This window comes from Nanorana parkeri, unplaced genomic scaffold (genome assembly GCF_000935625.1).
Source record: "Nanorana parkeri isolate BGI_ZX_2015 unplaced genomic scaffold, ASM93562v1 scaffold673, whole genome shotgun sequence".
Taxonomy (NCBI): Eukaryota; Metazoa; Chordata; class Amphibia; order Anura; family Dicroglossidae; genus Nanorana; species Nanorana parkeri.
In genome coordinates, this window is record NW_017306941.1 from 214,109 (window position 1) to 233,213 (window position 19,105).

Consider the following 19,105-nt stretch of genomic DNA (forward strand, 5'->3'; position numbering starts at 1 on the left):
CTTCATTAGGCCACCTTTTGACTTCAATACTGCGGCGATTCTTCTTGTCATTGACTCCATGAGATGTTGAAAGGTGATGCGAGGAATCTGACACCATGCCTGATGAATAGCACTGTCCAGTTCTGTGAGATTTGATGGTTGTGGAACCAGGTGCCTGATGGCTCTTTCAACTTCGTCCCACAAATGCTCAATTGGATTGAGATCTGGTGATTGTTGGGGCCACAAAAGCAAGGTAAATTCTCCCTCATGTTCTTGAAACCACTCCTGCACAATACGAGGAAGAAGTTGGAAGAAGCCATCTCCATTGGGATACGCCATCAAAATGATAGGATTAACTTGATCAGCAACAATACTATGGTACGTTGTGCTATTCAGACGTTGTTCCACATGAATTAAAGGGCCCAAATCATGCCAGGAAAACATGCCCCAAACCATAACACTGCCCCTACCAGCTTGAAGGGTTGTACTCATGCATGTGGGGTGCATGCTTTCATGCTGTTCCCGCCAAATTCTCTCTCTGCCATCTGCATGATGCAACTGGAAACGTGATTCATCGGACCACATGACTTTTGTCCAATGCTCGACTGTCCAATCCTTGTGTTCCTGTGCGAATTGGAGACGTTTTATCTTGTTAACTGCAGACAGCAAAGGTGTTCGAACAGGCCTTCGGCTTCCATATCCCATACGATGCAGTGTACGGTGAACAGTGCGTTCAGAGATCATTTGAGAGGATCCCTGATTAAGATCTGCAGTAATTTGATGCACTGTTGCCCTTCTGTTGTCTTGACCCAGATTTGCGACTGACAGTCCAGTCTTTAAACACTTTAACAACAGCTGCTCTTGAACATTTAACAAATTCTGCTGTTTTGCTGATACGGGTTCTGTTCCTCATGTTTTACCTTGGAGTACACTTTACATTTTTATTTACAAAAGGGGCAGGGGTGGCAATCTGTCAACAGGGCTACTATGGCTGATCAGGAAAACTGATGTACTTTCTCTCTCATCTGGTTATTAGCGATGCATGGCGTGCTGTTAGTTAACACGCTTTCTTGTCTTTTACAGCTTGCGAAAATAATGCGCGGACCATTCATGAAGTTTGTAGCCCATGCAGCCTCATTTACCATTTTCCTCGGTCTGCTAGTGATGAATGCTGCCGACAGGTTCGAAGGCACCAAGATCCTTCCGAACGAGAGCATCACGGATAATGCAAAGCAGCTATTTAGAATGAAAACGACGTGCTTCTCCTGGATGGAGCTTCTCATTATTTCCTGGGTAATAGGTAAAGATTTTTTCATTGACAATGCCCTGTGCCCCAGTTAATGCCGGCATGTAAACACCTTGTTAGGAGGAATGATTTAGATACAAACTGCCTTGCATAACAAATTCCACAGATATAGGCAGAGAATTAAAGGTGAACATTCTGATACTTTGGTAGGATGGAAATTGTATTTATATTTATTCCAATGTTATCTGTTGGGGCTTCAGAAAATCATCCCCAGGCAGATACAGTATATAAACATATTGGGGGAATTCATAAAAAATGTAAATGCCAAAATAGATGGGAATACTCGTTGCAATGACACACGTTGTTGTGCATGCTACAGTGTGAACGAAACCTCAAAACCTTGCGGCCATGGTGGACAGGTTTGTCTCCATTGGGTATTGGAAGGATGAGAGCACTGCAACAATTTGAAATCCCCCAATCGCATTTTAAGGTCTCAAAACTCACCCATCATCGGGGCCGATAAACAATATCGTATAAGAATATATACAAAAATCATATACAGCAACAACAAATGTGTATCTATAAAAGTGTAAATGAATGTAAAAAATATAACTATGTATATAAAATGCAGATACAGAACCCTGTATAGCAACGATGTAGGACCCTATGTAAATCCTTTGCCATGGAGAGCAGCCTCAAAAGATTCAACACTCTGGACCATTGATTCCCAATCACTCCTAAATTCAGTGTTCCTCCACCACACATCATATACTGTAGACTTCTCTGGCAGGGGGAATCCTCTTCCTCTGATTTACACCAATGGTGGATGTGGTACAGAGCGTATATCGGGCCAGCTACTTGTACTACAAGTGAGACTTGCTGTGTAAGGCTGAGATGCAGCAGGATGGGTGGCTGTTTGTTTCAGTCCTAAAGAGGGCATGCTTACAAGGCAAACTGGCAGGGGGGGCATTAAAGATGTAGTTCAATGGTAGTGTTTTGGTAATACCCCCTGGCAGGTGACAACGGCTCTCCGAAGGAACACAGTCAAAGCACCAGCCGATTTTTACCAGAGCTCCTGATGGTGGAGGTGTGTTTAGCTGCTTGTTGGTACCAGGTCATGACCCCCCGGATCTCCCTGCCAAGGACAGGAGAGCTCCAATGAGGAGACAATAGTATGGAGTATGGTCAGGACAAGGCAGAGGTTCCGACAGGAGAAAACCAGAAAATGGTGAGACGGTCCAGGTCTGCAGCCAGTAAACAGGAGACAAACATGTAGTCGCATCCAGGCAGGGGTCGAGGCAGGCTGTGAGCAGAGAGTGATCAGGCAGCCCAGGTCATCAACAAGCAGTCAATAGATAAGGCATGGGAAGAGAGCGAAGTCGGGCCCAGGAAGAAGATCAGGGCAGGTGGCAAGTGGAGAATGGTCAGACAGTCCGGGTCAGCAAACAGGACACAATAGTAGTATTAAAGCTCGTTGTACACACAGGAAGTTGGCTTGAAGACACAGCACAAGCCCCTTTCAGAGCTGGTACTTAAATTCCTCTCTGAATCAGAGGCGACATGCCCAGCATTACTTCAGGGCACTCTGGAAGTCCTAATCTGGAATCTGTGGCTATAATTAGCCATACTGGCCTGGGTTCTGTGAGAGCCATTAGTACCGTAGTAATGGCAGAGTTCCTATGAGTACTATTACTGGAACTCCTGGCTGGGATTCTCCAAGAAGATCTGTAAAACCCGGCAGGGACTCTGAGAATACCATAATAGGAAGGCAATGTTGGCACTCCAGTTGTTCTGAATCTATACATTCCATTGTGCCTCTGATTCTGTGAGTCATGCCTGTGGCTGCCAGTTTTGCAGTAGCTCATGGGACTTGTAGTTTCACCACATCTGGAGTGCCAAGGTTGCCTACTCTTGATGAGGGTTGAAGATGTCTGTGGGTAGATGGATTCCTATGCAGTATGCACCGTTCTACTCTGTATACACCAAAAGTGCAATATTGAACTCTCTAACATAGGTCTATTAAGCTGTTTGAAGGACTGTGACAAAAAAATTATTACGTGAAGGACATTACTGGCAGGGGCTGACTAATTGGACCTGGTCATTACCAAATGAGATACAACTCTATGGAGAGAGCCTAATGATCAGCAAGGAGTTTATTTGCCTCTCTAATATTTATGTATAAGCTTTGTTTCTGATTTGGTTCTCTGTAATTCTTGAGCTGTTTAAATGGAATTGAATTTCAAATAACAATGTGCTTTCTGCTATATAATGAGAACGTGGATGGAGTCATGGGCTCAAAGAGGTAACGGGTTATTACAGTCTGTGCCATGAATACCAATCAGCCTTTAAATCTGGGAAATCACTTCAATGCATATTGCAAGGAAATTATATACATCATTGTATGCAGACAGTTTTCACCAGCAGAAGGAAGCACAAAACAGCTCTGATGATGCATTACATACAGACATAGAAGATACTGCAGGTAAAAATACACCACTGTGATATCCTAAATTCTTTGGTAATACATGACATACATCAGGTTGCATGTTTGAGGCATATAAGAGTTGCCCCAGAATTTCGTGGACCTACTGTGTCACCAGGAGCAACAGCCAGCTAACAAGCAAGACAGATACTACAGCAGTATTAATCTGGCCATACGCGGCTCAAATTTTAGCTGATCAGCTGAAATTCAGCTCATGGGTGACCCTGTTGACTTCATCTGGCTCCATTAAAGTCAACTAGAAAATCGAAGGAGCTGGGTGGAAAATTGTTGCCCGAACACTGACAGCATTAAAACAGATGCAGTCACCGTTCAGCTATTTAGAAAGCAATGAGTGTAGGCTGTCTGAATATAATAGCCAGCAGGGAAGATTCCTCCTTCCACACTGTTTAGAGTGGATGGAGGAATCATATTGATTTCTGTCATTCAGCCCATCTATGGTTAGCTTATATCCTGAGTCAGCATTAAGCAGTCTGATGGTCAGATTAGGCACACACAAATTGTCAGATGGTGTTGAAGCTTATCCAGGTGGATGGTCTTACTATCACTCTCCCACTTGACAGTGTTAAAACCTGGTGGTTGGCCACTGTGGCCCAAGCATTGTCACATTGGGAAGGAAGGCCACATGCCCCCTCCTCCCCATAACTGTTTGAGTGGTCCAGTGATTCGGGGAGACAGCAAAGGAGCATGAAATGGAGTGTATACCTTGGCAAAGGGGTGGGCTAGCAGTAGACAATGTCCCTTTGCCCTGAATGAACAAAGGGACAGTGTATATTTCATACTACAGAGAGAGAAACGTCCTAATAATGTGGAGAAGCTTCTGAACTGATGTCCAACATTTTTCTGCTATAGTCATTTAATCTCATCTCAGATCATTGAACCTAATGGCTATTTTACACAAAAAAAGTCTACAAAGTTGAGGCTTCAGCAGCATTATTCTTGAAAATGAAAGCCAACTCCAGGCAGTTAGAAAATCCATACAAAATGGCGTCCTATCTAATGAAGGACTTAAAGTGACACTAAACTGAGGAGTTAAATCTTAGAAATGCATTTAAGTACCTTACCTATTATGAGGTAATAAAATGTATTATTTTGTGAATCCCGTTCCCAGGATGGACTACAATTGGCCAACTTTTATTGAAGTTATAGTGTATCACGTGAGTGATCTTGGAGCGGTGGCTACTTTACAACATACACAAGGGGTCATGGGGAACAAAAGTAGCCCCCCTCCAGAAGGAAGGACAGTGTCAGCACCAACTCAGAGATGATTGGCTGGGAAGCCGGTTTCCTGACCAATCTCAATCGAGCTGGCAAAACAACAGGGAGCTGGCTTCCCGGACAATCACTAAGCCAGGCAGCATGCCAGCGGAAGCACCGGTTTCGGTACTCGGCATCGGCGAGTACCGATAGCAAAATATCTCTCTCGTACTCGATACAAAAAAAACGGTATCGGTGCATCCCTAGTCAACTTTTTTTTCCATCTCTGTGGAGATTGGGGAGATTTCCCTTTGCTTCCTGTCCAATAGCCACAACAGGAAGTGAGACAAAATTCCCCCAAAGGGAGGAAAATCCCTGGCGGTCAGCAGGGTTACCAGAACTAGTGTCCTCATTGGAAGGTTTCCAATCTATTCCTGTTCTGGTGAAAAACCAAAAGCCATGCTTTTCTTTTACTTTCATGAAAAGTAGTGAATCTCTGTAATGGGGAGACGGGCAGCAATATAAACTTGAGGTGTTCTAATCCCTCTCCATTATATCCAAAGCTAAAGAAAAAAAGTGTTGGCTTCAGCTGTACTTTAAATCTTGAATCTGCCAGGTGGTAGAATTTTTGTGAATGATTTACTCCCGGGTGTTTAGCCTTATTATGTCAGTAACTGTGCACCTGTGTAAGTTGATGTTCCAGAATGTTGTTTCCTCTCAGCGTTGCCTTTGTTATAAATGATAATGGAATCCACCAATATCCTTTCTATGAGTTGGCGAGTCACATACTGAATATCATGTAGCATATTAGTACGGGTTTTCTCAGGCATCCCATAGACTTTAGCAGACTTAGCAACAGTTAATTCTTGTCCGTGGACTTGGTGGGAATTTCCTGGATGGATTATCACTCTGTGTCACTGTCACTTGCAGTATTTCTGGCTTTCAGATGACATTCTCAGTTTTTTTCACACTTCCCACTTCACTGCCAACTCAAGCAATGATTTCAGCATGACATGTGCCATCCATTACTCATTCTGTATAAGCCTGTATGTCCGATGGTTGAATTTCTGTGACATCTTATTTTTTAATCAAGCGTACATACACATTTGTTGCTGTTTAGTACCACCAAACTATTATTATAATTACCATATAAGGAAGCCATTACAGTTACAATACAATTCAAAACAAGATAGTTAGGAGGGCCCTGCCCTTGAGAGCTTACTATCTAATCAATAAACACTATATTCTTTTTTCCTTATAGTAATTTCAGTGTTTCTTAGGTAAACATGTACTTGATCTGCTGGATGAAAATAATATTATATATTAGGGTCTTTTTTTTTAAATTAATTCAGTAAATGGAAGAGGTCATTTTGTTAGTTAGTTACATAGGGAGGCTCTGCTTCCTACTTTGCAGTGCTACACAATAGTTGTGCTTTACTGCTTTTTCTTACTATGCAAGTCTATGAGTCGGTTGATGGAAAGCAATGCACAGTTTTTAATATAGAAACATATTTACCGTACTTAAAAGGAATATGTCATGAGAGAATGGAGGATCCCCTTGCTGTACTCTACTTTTAAGAATGCTATTTCTCTGGCTGTCGAGATGATGCTTTGGCTATACCTGACCCAGAACAGGCATAGAGATAAGGAATTTGGACACTTTGCTGACCTGTAACTGAAAATACGAAATCAGACACAGCTAAGCAGCCAGTACTTTCAGTAGGAAACTAGCAATGTCAACCCGCTACATCTCTGATGGCTAATCTTCAACTTTCTATATTTAAAGTAAAACTGAAACCACCCCTCTTTTTTTTCTAGTTTTGGATAGTGTAAGGGATTATAAAGGGTTATAACCTCATCAGTTTTATTTATGTGTCCCACTGGGGAGATTTCCTTATCCTTCCAGTCTGCTAGCAACAGGAAGTGAGAGGAAATCCCTCCAAAGAGAGAGAAATCCCTGGTGGTCAGCAGGATCGCCAGAACAAGTGTTACAAAAGATGGTGCTGTGTGGGGATGAGTTGTTTGAAAAAGTAATAATTCAGCTGTTGGGTAGAGATGGTACAGGCTTCCCTGAAGAGATGAGTCTTCAGGGATTGCCTAAAGGTGGAGAGTGTAGGAGATAGGAGGACAGATCTCCAGAGGGTGGGGGAGGCTCTGGAGAAGCCTAGAGTTGAGCATGGGAGGAGGTGACACAGGAGTTAGAGAGAAGGAGGTCTTGGGAGGAGCTGAGAGGATGGTTTGAATAATATTTTGAGATGAGGTTGGAGATGTACAGTAGCTGGGAGCAGAGTTGTGGATGGCCTTGTATGTTGTGAGTATTGTGAACCTTATTCTTTGGGCGATTAGAAGCCAGTAGAGGGATTAGTAGAGAGGAACTGCAGACACTGAGCGGTTGGCATGTGTAAGGAGTCTGGTAGCAGCATTCATGGTGGATTAAAGGGGAAACAGCCTGTGTAGTGGTAAGCCAATGAGGAGGGAGTTACAATAGTCAAGACAAGAGATAACAAGGGAGTGAATTAGTAACATAGTGGTTTCATTGGTTAAGAAGGGGTGTATTTTGAAAATTTGAAGGATATAAATGTATAGTAAGTAAAGTACTGCATAAATTGACGGCGCTATATAAATAAATAATATAAAATAGACTGTGGCTGCTACTATTGCTGGACATCTTGGTCTGTTATAGGAAGTGGAAAAATATTGGATTTACTGGCAAGGTCAACAGGTAATAAAACTATGTCATCCAAAGAATCTAATTCATTTGATGGGACCTATTGGGGAGAGGGGCTACATTTTTGAGAGGGGAGAGCAAAAGGGGGGTTGTATTTAGTTATCTTTTTTTTTTAAAGAAAGGTTTGAATCAGTTCATGAAATACCAGATTCAACCTCCCTCCCCATATATGGTATGTTGGGTACTAGGGTTTAAACTGAAATGGAGGGGTGGAGAGGCTCCAGAGACCATATGCATGCTCCATATGTATGCCCTGAGTTCTTCTTAAAGGTTGTTGTGGTGCTGGAAGGTGAACCTCTGTCCTAGTCTCAGGTCTGTGAGACCACATCAGCTGCCATCCCTTAGTCCTTGCCAGGTCCAAGGGGGCATCTAGGATAACCTCATACTGAGCTAATCAGAAAGTCGAAGTTAATTCCAGAGCAGGAAATACATTGACTGGGCCTTCGTTGGGCCTGAAGGCCACAACAGACGCACTGTTAATTACCAGGTCTACACAGTCCAAGGGTTTATTTCTGGGAGTGAAGCTTATCAAAGGGAATCATGGGCAGCATTTCTAACAAGCTGAGCATCATACTGATGTTGTCCCAACCAATATTAACATGCCTTTTGCCTGGGGAAATAAGTGCCTTAGTCTATGTTTCCCTACAATAAAGTCAGAGCGTACCACTTTCACTTCAATAGGGCTCATTACAACGCTCTACCTGGCAAATAACTGAGTTGCCTGAAGGGAAGCCCAAGCCTAGGTTCACTAGTGATAATCTGTGTGTTCTGTTCACTTGTAGGGGTACGGTTTCTTTCAGGGCCGGACTGGGACAAAAAATAGGCCAGGGCATTTTGGACGGAGCAGCCCAATCATGTGACCCCGAAGGCCCCGCCCCCAATCCAGGGGCGGGCCCAAAAACTGAAGCGCAATCAAGGGGCAGGGCCAGTTGCTGGTAAGTACAGGAGGGCTACAGTTGACTTGCTGGACGCAGGGATTAGAAACGCGCTGGACACAGGTCTTGTTCACACAGAAAGCGTGTGCCTTCCAGAGCGGTAGCTGCTGGAACGCACTGCAATCGCTGAGAAACTTCCCCCCGCGATTTGGGTCGGGAGGAGGTGTGGCGGTGCATTGAATTCAATGGCACCGATTCCGTGGCCCCCTGCCCACAGTGCAATCGGAGGCATGGCAAAACTTTGCCAGCGTTCCGTTCCACTGCAAATGCAAAAAAAGCAAGCCCTTTTTTTGCACTTCAGGCAATCGCACTGCGGGCACCACCACGCTCCCTCCCGCCCCAAAATGTGGGGGGAAATTTCTCAGCGATCACGGTGCGTTCCAGCAGCTACCGCTCTGGAAAGCTTTTGGTGTGAACAACGCCTTAGGGATTAGCGACGCGCTGACTGGACTCAGGGGTTAGCGTCGCGTTGGCTGGACTCAGGGGTTAGCGTCGCGTTGGCTGGACTCAGGGGTTAGTGTCGCACTGGCTGGACTCAGGAATTAGCGACACGCCCCCCTGAGACTCCACAGAGTGCACCAGGCGCCCAGACGCCTCCACCTCTACCATGCCCCCCCTTGTACGGCCGATATGCATGTAAGGGGCCCAGGCCCCTCATATGAGTATCGGCCATACCCCCCGATGGCAGCCCTGCCTGTGTCTCCGATATGTTTGGCTCCTGTGCCAACCCCCCCCGTGTCCAGCATGTGGTTGTGGAGCTCCTCTCACCCTCAATCTGCTAGTGATTCCCCCCTCCTCCCCCCTCCTCCCTGTCAGCTCACCTTCTCCTCCTGGACTCCGTTTTGTGTTTCTGTGATCTTTAACAGGACACACGCGGGTCCGCACACTTCTCCCGGCTCACTCGTCTGTCAGCTGGGGATGTGGGCGGGGCGGATCTCTGCTGTTTAGTCTGGCCGAGTGGACGCTCTGTGCTCCTGATAAACGGAGCACAGAGCCGGCCATCGGCCGTAGCGGACCGGCCCGGCCCGAACACAATCAGGTTGATTGTGTTCAGCCCGGCCCACAGGGCAAATGCCCGGTTTGCCCTATGGCCAGTCCAGCCCTGGTTTCTTTCTAACACGTCTTATCCCACCACTAATAATAAAACAGGGATTATTCTGAACACTGCTCCAGCAGTTTGTAAAACTGTCAACGCTAAAGACATACTAAACAGATAAAAAACAGTTATTGATAGCGGCTGTAAAAAGAACTTGGAATACATTTGTCAGATGTCCACATGATGTTTCCTCCTTTGATGCTACTTGCCATAGAACCTCAATTAGGTGCCATGCCAGTAACACTGACGGGGCTGTGTGCTGTGTCTCCGTATAAGCAGAAGTTCAGGCAGCAGGAAGGGACTTTTCATGTCAGCGTTAAGCCGAACGTTGACATGTAACTGACATTTAAAGAAAAATCCAGATTAAATGAAATGGCTTGTCCTTGTGTATTCTCTGTGCCAGAGAACGACGTCTAACAAGCTGAGCATCGTACTGATGTAGCTGAGATGTCAAAATCCCCGCTAAGAAATGTGAAGCAAGGCTAATAGAAGATAAAGATTGGAGATACATTCCACTGCTCAGAATCATGAGCTGACCACTCACATTACATCTTGAGTGTACAATCCCCTTTAGATCTAACAGCAACGATGTAGTTCAAGGGCCTGCCTAATTACATAGGAATGCAATGGATTGTTTAGGTAGGCCCTTGCATATCATTTATTTTTTGTAAATCTAAAGAAGATTATATTGCAACATTTATGGTAATTTTAAGAGTTATAGTGACATTAAAGTCAGGACTTTAACTTAAAAAAGGTTACTATGGGGTTGCTACAGGTTACCATAGTTCTCTTTAGGGTCACGAGAGGACATATACTAACCTCCTCCCGTGACCCAATGCTCAGTTTATAGCGAGTCACAGCTTGCTATATACTGAGAGCGCCGCAGCTAGAACGGATCCTGACACTACTGTCGAGATCCACCCAGCTGACTGATTGACAGCGGTCTCTGCCTATCAAGAGGCAAAGCCAGATGTGCCCGCCCCCTCCCACATTTGTTCCTCCAGTCAGCTCTGGAGGATCGGAGAGGGAAGGGGGGAAGCCCTGCGGGGAGCAGTGACTGACAGTCACCGCTCTCTGCAGCGAGATGATTGGGAAGTGAGTGAGCGACGGTATGTGTTCGCTCACTTCCCGATCTATAGAGCCGACATGTGACAGTTTCATTGTCACACGTCGGCTCTAACTATGAGGATGAGTGTAAATCACTCATCTCATAGTTTTCCTTTTAAATCTAAAAAATGCATTCAAGTACCTTAACTATTTTAATTATAAACTCCAATTCCCATTTGGATGCTTTAGACTAGCTTTGTAAAATAACTTTATACCTCTCATTGATGTTTTTGCATCTATTTATTTTTTTGCACACATGTCAAAGGACACATTTTAGCTCTGAAGGTTACTTAAAATCCCATAGAAATATTTATTTTCTTTAAATTAATTTGAGCGCATATAAACACATTATAATACACATTTTTGGGTCAAAAATAAAACATGAGGCTTTGCCAAGAAAAAGATAACACACATGTCAAGCTTCAAAATTACGTGTGCCCATGAAATGGCAAAAAAAAACTATAGTCCATGGGCAACTAAATGGACAAAATTATCCATAGGTGACAACCATGAATAATGGCTGAAAAATTATTGCCCTCACTCTGGTGTGTGTGCCAATACCCAACATGTGTTGTGCAAATCACACGAAGGCATACTCAATGACTCTTTGTGTTCATATGTATGTATATGCTGGGGTGGGGGGCTTTGAAAAAATTGTGTTGTTTAACTTTATTTTTAAACTTTTATATTGTTACTTTATTGCAATCACATAGGGGGCTCATAATCCCGCTTCATGATAGCACATTAGTTGTGCCAGGTTCTCTTTAAGGAGACAATAGGGGTCTGTCAGGCCCCTATTGTCACGTTTGTATTCCAGTGAAGCTGATCAAGCACAGATCATGCTCGATCAGCTTTTCTTTGGCCACAGCAGCCAGAGAATGACAGCACTGTAAACCAAAAGTGACGGAAAGCTAATTCAGCACAGGGAAGATCAGCGGATGTTCATGGATCATCCTCTGCCCCAACTGCTGATACCTGCCATGCCAGTCCTGGGCTGGTGGGAGGGGCAGCAGAGCCCGGGATACAAGGCAGGGGTGTCTTAGTCAAATTGTTTGTTGTATAAGAAAAATGCCCTTTAGCGTGAAAACACGAGGAATTGACACTGACACATGTCTCAGAATAAGCAAGTTCTAGTTTATAGGCTTAGGTCACAGTTTAAGTATGTTTTCAGTGACTGACTAGACCTTATCTACAGAACAACCTTCTAAAGAGGCCAGTTAGTTGTAGCTGAAGCTAGTACTTGCTTACTGTTTAACTAGCTTATTGCAAAAAGTTGTTCTTTCACAGGGGGGTAGTTCGGCGGGAGGGGGGCAGGGATGTTACCCTTGGCAGCCCATACACTCCTCAGCATTCAGCACTTCCGGGAGTGGTAGATACCTGTTCCCCTGCTGTGCGTCATGGATTTATTCTCTGACCTCACATTTCTGCTGTGTCCTGAAGTCACCAAGGGAATCACAGCATGTACTTGGGGACTAGCATTTGGCACTCCTAGAAGTGTCCAATGCTGAATAGTCTGACCATGGTTGTAACCAGAGAAACATAGGGGACATGGGCTGCTGGTGAAGTGAGTATAGCAGCCTCTATTGTGACTGTAAGGATCACTTTAAACATGATGCTTAAACAATTCACAGTATATATTCATCTTCCCTTTTCCTTCACAACATTACATTTATTAAACTTTAATATATTATATTTATATGTGGGTCAAGTGGCTATCTTCATGGTATATATACAGTACATCTTTACTTAAAGACATCAGTTTCTATGCTGTATACCTCATTCCATGTTCCTCCGTGCAGTTGTTGAGGGATTAGAATGAGATGTCTGTAAAAGCCTTCCATTAATTTGTATTAGCGGTTATCTTCAAGTCCCATTCTAATAGCAGTAACATTCTAAGGACCCTTGAACTCCAGAGCGCAGTCATAACATTTCTGAATCTAGCTTAATGCTATGAGTGGATCTGTCCCCCGGCGCTTTACATCCTCTCTGGGTGGATTAAGACTACATCTGCTTATTGAGCTATGTTTAGTATCTGACATTTATTGTTAAATGCCTGCAATTAATTGTGTATTTTGAATGTATTAACAAGCCGTGTTGCATCCCCACAGGTATGATCTGGTCGGAATGTAAGGAGATTTGGTCGCAAGGTCCCCGAGAGTACCTGTTTGAGCTGTGGAATATCCTGGATTTCGGAATGCTGGCAATCTTTGCAGCTTCCTTTATTGCCAGGTTCATGGCATTCTGGCACGCATCCCGAGCACAGAATTTTGTTGATGATGATGAGAACATTAAAGATGTGAGCAGCGCCACGTTGCCTCCTGAAATAAAATATTACACGTTTGGTGAGAACGCTAAAACCACCCATTTATACACATTTAAAAAACATTTTATTTTACAATGCAAGTTTATAACAAAATTAATCATTTGGTTAGAAGTGAACTTGCTGAGCTGAGTCCCGCTCTGGCTTCTTATATCTCTTGGGAACTCCAGCAGGTAGATTTCCCTGCTACAGTACCTGGCTCTGTTCCCACCCACTGCAGGGTTTTGGAGGGTTCCTGCCCTCTTAAGGGTGCTCCCACTCCACCTGTTACATTATTGATAATATAATAAATTAAGATTCCAGCAGAGAGTGGAAACCCCTCATAATGGGAAAAGCAAGCCCTGGAACTCAAGTGCAGTTATCTTTCCAAAGGGATCTCAAGAGAAACTCTCTCAACATCAGTTTTGTGTTGACTGACTCTTTAACCTAAACCCAAAACCTAACCCTAAAAATGAACCCTTAGCACTTAACCTAATCCTAACACCCTTTATCTACTTCTGATAATTAAAGCTCAACTCCAGGCTTATTTTTTATCAAAAAGGTCCTCCAGTTATTGTTTAAAAAAAAAGAGCAACTCAGGCTGCAATACACACCTTCAATCCTGAGCTGTCCTCTGTAGTACCTCTTCTTTGCCACAAGATGTTCTCAATCTTCCCGGTTGAATAATCTGACTGCATTGCTTAGAGATGTACATAGACTTAGTAATGAGGTAAAATATGTTATGTGAAGAAAACATGTTTTATTTAAAATGTTTATGGGGGAAGAAGAATCCGGGAAGTTCGTATTGAAGCAGGTTAAACTTCAGCTCTACAATGGCGCCCTTCATTGGCAGTGTACTGATGCAGAGAATGGTGCTGATATCATTAACACTGTGCTCTGCATCAGCGAGGACCAACCCAGAGAAGCCCAGAGCTGCATAGCCCAGAGAAATGATGGGGAGGAAGAGAACCCCGCAGCATAGTGCGACCAGCTTGAAATCTTCTGAAAAGGTGAGTATCAAATCACAAAAAACATTATTGGTGGGCATAAGACCTACAGACCCTGTAGTTGGGCTTTAATTCTTAACTCCTTTATTTACCTTACCAGGAAGCTTGCTCACCCATTGCTACCTTCTGCACATTCCTTTTGGCCAATAAAGGCCATTATAGTGATTGGCCAAGAGTAATGTGTTGGGGTGGGGCTTAGCAGCAAGCTGTGGTCCTACCTGGAAGTGATGGATCTTTGCCTATAAGAATGGCCTAAGATTTGGCTGTAACAGGTTTAGGATGGTGTTGCATGAATTAGGGCTGCAGCTAACGATTATTTTCATAATCGATTAGTTAGCCAATGAATGTGCAGGCACCTTTAGGTATACACCTGCAGCTGTATTGTCCCCTTTCCCTGAGTCTCTTTAAGTTTTTTCTTGGTGTTACCATTGCTTCAAAGTACACTAGTCATGAAGGAAACATAATGACTATCATTGCTGATCTCTTCTTTCCAAAATGCTAGTTTCCTGGCTGATTTGGTGATCCTTTTACAGCAATACTTTGAGTCACTGACCAAAAAGAATGCAGTTAGGAAATCTGACTTTTCTTATCTCTACGCATGTTTAGGGTGTAGAAATTACTGAAGCCAGTGGGTCCACTAGCAGACAACCAGCCAGCTAGCATTTTCAGAAGGAGGTCAGCAATTGCAGGTTTAGTTTCAGCTTCAATCCTTTCCTTTCTCCCTTACCCCTCCCACCTCTTACAGCAAAATGGATGATCATGTTGTTTTTTTTACCATTGTGTACCGTTGTTTGCACCATTACTTTTATTTTTTTTCCTTTTTTTTAGCAAGGATAAAATGGCTGCCCTCTGATCCTCAGATCATATCAGAAGGTCTCTATGCAATCGCTGTGGTCCTCAGCTTCTCCCGCATCGCCTACATTTTACCAGCTAACGAAAGCTTTGGCCCACTGCAGATATCATTGGGAAGGACTGTAAAAGACATCTTCAAGTTCATGGTCATATTTATTATGGTGTTTGTGGCCTTCATGATAGGAATGTTTAACCTTTATTCCTATTACCTTGGAGCTAAACAAAATGATGCATTTACCACGTAAGTTTTGCAGGATCGGACTGATGTTGGTCCAAGGGAACGACGCTCCTGTCTGGGGAACTATGTGCGTGGGTACATTGTTTTTTTCTTGGAAGTTCCCTTTTTTGATTGAGGGGGTCATTACAGTTTTTCAAGGGATTCAACTGAATTTCCAGGAAATGATAAGTAAAAATATATGTAAAAGGTGCTACGAGCCAAAAGATTTGTAATTCTGTTCAGGCAGGCTTATGATTAGGGATGAGCTTGGATTTGGTCCATGGATGCTCTATCAGCAGTGTCTGGGGCATTCCCTGCCCTGCAGCTGCATGTAAACAATATTATGGCCGTATGAGGTCAACGACATTAAGCTCTATGATGTCACCAGCAAACTGACCCTTTGTTTACATGCGATTGTAGGGCGCTCGCAGCTGATTGGGTGTGTAACTTCTGGATTTGGAAAAATACAGGTTCAGCCCAAACCTGAGGTCATCCCTACTTATGATTCACATACCTCTACCACACTGTACAGTCATGAAGATTACTTTACTACTACCAGGTTCCATTTAGCTAATTCCTGGGTCACTTCCTTGCTCACTGAACAGAGTTGATGATGTTGATACATTGTGCAATGAAAAAGCTGTTGCTGCCAAAGTGATATAGAATGCTGTAAAGTTGAACCATGGAAATAGGAGTGTTACCTACCTGATTGTGCAGTGAAGGTGGGATGTGGTAATCATAAGACTGCCTAACGGAATGATAAATACTTTATAGTGACAAAAACTGTACACAAATATAAATTCAATGCTGCATTTAGTGGTTTGCCTGGAGTTTTGCTTTGAGTTCCCCTCATACAGATGGTATTTTCACTTCTGAGACTTCCAGTTCTCAATCCCAGCATGGAATTTGCAAAGGCAAGTACACTCAAATATGATGAGAGAAAATGCAATATTAGCCAGAAGCTATTTCTTGTTCTTCTGGTGGTTTAGCTTTCTGAATTGAGCTTTTGATGTACAGTAGTAGAAAACATGACCAGGTTTTCCAACAATCTTAGGGGTGGTGTTGACCTACCCTTCTAAAAAAATGCCAGTAAATTGGCTGTCATGCAGATCCAATGATAGGCAGAGCAGGAGCCCTGATTCTACTTCACAGGTGGCTTGCTTGCTCCAGGTCAGTAAATTAGCAGGTTTTGAAGATAGAGGTAGCCAAGTAAACTAGCATTTTCAGAAGTCAATAGTGGCAGACTTCACATTTCTGTGTGCTGGTGTCTTTTAATTATTATCATATTTACCTTATACAGGATCCATGGCTGATATGATTCAGTCAATGCCTTATCTTGGCTTAAGTACACCCTAGAATTCATGTAATTTATATGTGCCCACCCAGATAGCAAGGATAGCGTGCCACAAACGTGTGGCAGAGTTAAATTGTAATTCTTGTTAACTTGCTGCACACATTCCTGGCAGGTTGTAGACTTGCAGAACACTTGCAGCACAAAGTTCTAGTTGATACTTTTTGAATTTGTAGCAAATTTGCTTGGCAAGTCTACAGCAAGAGTCCTGCAGGTCTTAGCAAGTGTTCAGCACGTTTGCAAAGCACGCTGATCTGGAGACTTGCAATGCAGACTTGCTGTACTTGGCAAGTCTGCAATATGTTAGCAAGTCATTTTCAAACTTGCACCTCAATTGCTTGCTATCTGGGCAACTCTAATCCAAACTTTTTATTTTGCGTTGGATACAGTGGGTAGGTTTGGGGTCCATTCTCCTCACATGCGTTGGGGCTGTGCTGGCCGTTGTTTCCTTATCACGGATGGACAACTTTCACACCACCACATACGGCATGCCTAACGTTTTTTCAGAGCAGCGAGATGCGATGCAGAACAGATGCCTCACACCCCGTTGTGCCCCTAGAACTTAATGAAATATCGCTTGTGACATTTCAATAATGTTCTAAAAAACAATTGCACAGTTCAATTGGCGCGTCGGCACGGTGTTGAACACTGAACACCAGCCGTAGTGCGTTTTCTGCAGTGGCTTGTGTAAGTGGGCCCTTATAGCCTCGGTCAAGTTTTATGTTGTCTTCTATGTCTATACGAGGGAAATGCAAATAATACCATACATACACCAAGATATTGTTCCAATATATCCTTTATGTTAGTAAAAATAACATATGCAATGTTTCAGGTCCACACAGGGTCCCTTTAACTAGGCCAATGCAGAGCCCCAAAGAGTATTTTATTGTGACTAAAAAAAAGCAAATATGGAAAGCAGATCTTGGTGTGCCGATAACATTCATACATGCATGTGCAGAATGGTGTCATCCATTCTCTGTCTCCTTATCACCCAAGATCAAATAGGCTAGTCACCTCACCGAGTGTAGCTGGGAGTTTTCTATCCTTGCAGTTGGGGAGATTTCCCTGTAGGGACACAGACAAAAACAAATTTATAGTAGAGCAAAGAATGGTTAGAACACCTAACAATATTTGTTATCACTGTCTGTTTCCTTCCTGTGCCAGTGACAAACTTCTCCACTATTTATTGTACAGATGTCACAGAGACAGGAAGTAAGTCAAAATCTTCTCAATAGTGCTGCAGGCAGTATTAAAACTTTTTCTCTGAACTCTTTCCTACTCCAAAACTAAAAAATCATCTTGGCTTGAGTCAGTTTTTAAGTTAAACTGCCAATTTGGGAAATAATTGTGGATTCCAGCCTTTGTGGGAAAGGCAGGAGAACCAAACTATACCTTAAACTTCTCATACAAATAAAAGAAATTGGTAAGTAAGTCACCAGAACTAAAGAATCACTTTTGAGTGGAATTGGGTTCTCAATCAGACCTTGATAGATCTATGATATATCCCTGCTTGATATGAAGAAAAAACAAGGTAACATTGTATAATATTAGTTGCATATCCACAGTGTATCCATTCAGAAGCACTGATGATAAGTTAACACTTTTGGGAACCAAAATCAATAAACTAGCCAGAAATGTATCTGTAAATCTTATAAAATAATTACAGCGTAATAAAGAATCCTCGTCTGTTTCTTATTTCAGAGTTGAAGAAAGTTTTAAGACTTTGTTCTGGGCAATTTTTGGACTCTCAGAAGTAAAATCAGTTGTCATCAACTACGGACATAAATTCATAGAGAATATCGGATATGTTCTCTATGGAGTGTATAATGTGACCATGGTGATTGTCCTATTAAACATGCTGATCGCCATGATTAACAACTCATTTCAGGAGATCGAGGTGAGCTGCAGCTTCTTCAGTGCTTGTGTATAAAATAATTTTCAGTGCCGAAAAAGAGTGGATTGTTCTTCCGTATGTAAATGAAGCAGTCTGTGGAGGAGTATCCTTAAAGTGGACTTTGCATGAAGTCAAATACAACCTTTTACCCAGAATAAAAAAATGCTACATTAAAGCAAAAATATTAAAAAAAACTTTAACAAAGGAAACTTGCATTGTGACTTCCATCCCACTCAAGGGTGACATCGTGGAACTTCTTGCATGAATCTGGGAAAACTCAGGATCTCAAATCCACAGTATGCACAGTATGGGAGTGCAGTCTCCCTGAGTAGAGGATCCTCGACTTTCCCAGGATCCTCGAAAAGGTCCTAGGCTAATGTAACAGGAGCCACAGGGCGCACTTTGCCTTTCTGCCTTAGGTGCTAAAGAGGTATCTTGCCCCAGCACTATATATACATATATACTGTATTTGCCATTCTGACAATTCTATTGAGGTAACACATTGTGAGTAACACACAATGCTAAAGTGTGAATCCAATGTAATGAATTGAATCCGTGTAATGACTTGCCCTCGGCTTCCTGATTCGTCAGAAAGCCAGTTCCATGCTTGCTCATCACCTGGTGACGAGGGAGCATGGAGCTGGTTTCCCGGCTAATCAGGAAGCCAGGCAGCAATTCATTACATGCCGCCCAGCTT

At 43.1% G+C, this 19,105-nt stretch overlaps 1 protein-coding gene across 1 annotated transcript in view; it reads left to right on the forward strand.

The window, feature by feature from the left end:
- TRPC6 (transient receptor potential cation channel subfamily C member 6) overlaps window positions 1-19,105 on the forward strand; it is a 156,602-nt gene that overhangs the window by 115,941 nt on the left and 21,556 nt on the right. Inside the window, exons 5-8 of the mRNA XM_018563548.1 lie at window positions 1,063-1,279; window positions 12,897-13,130; window positions 14,923-15,187; window positions 18,216-18,411. Coding sequence (XP_018419050.1) covers window positions 1,063-1,279; window positions 12,897-13,130; window positions 14,923-15,187; window positions 18,216-18,411 — 912 coding nt within the window. The remainder of the gene's footprint in view (window positions 1-1,062; window positions 1,280-12,896; window positions 13,131-14,922; window positions 15,188-18,215; window positions 18,412-19,105) is intronic.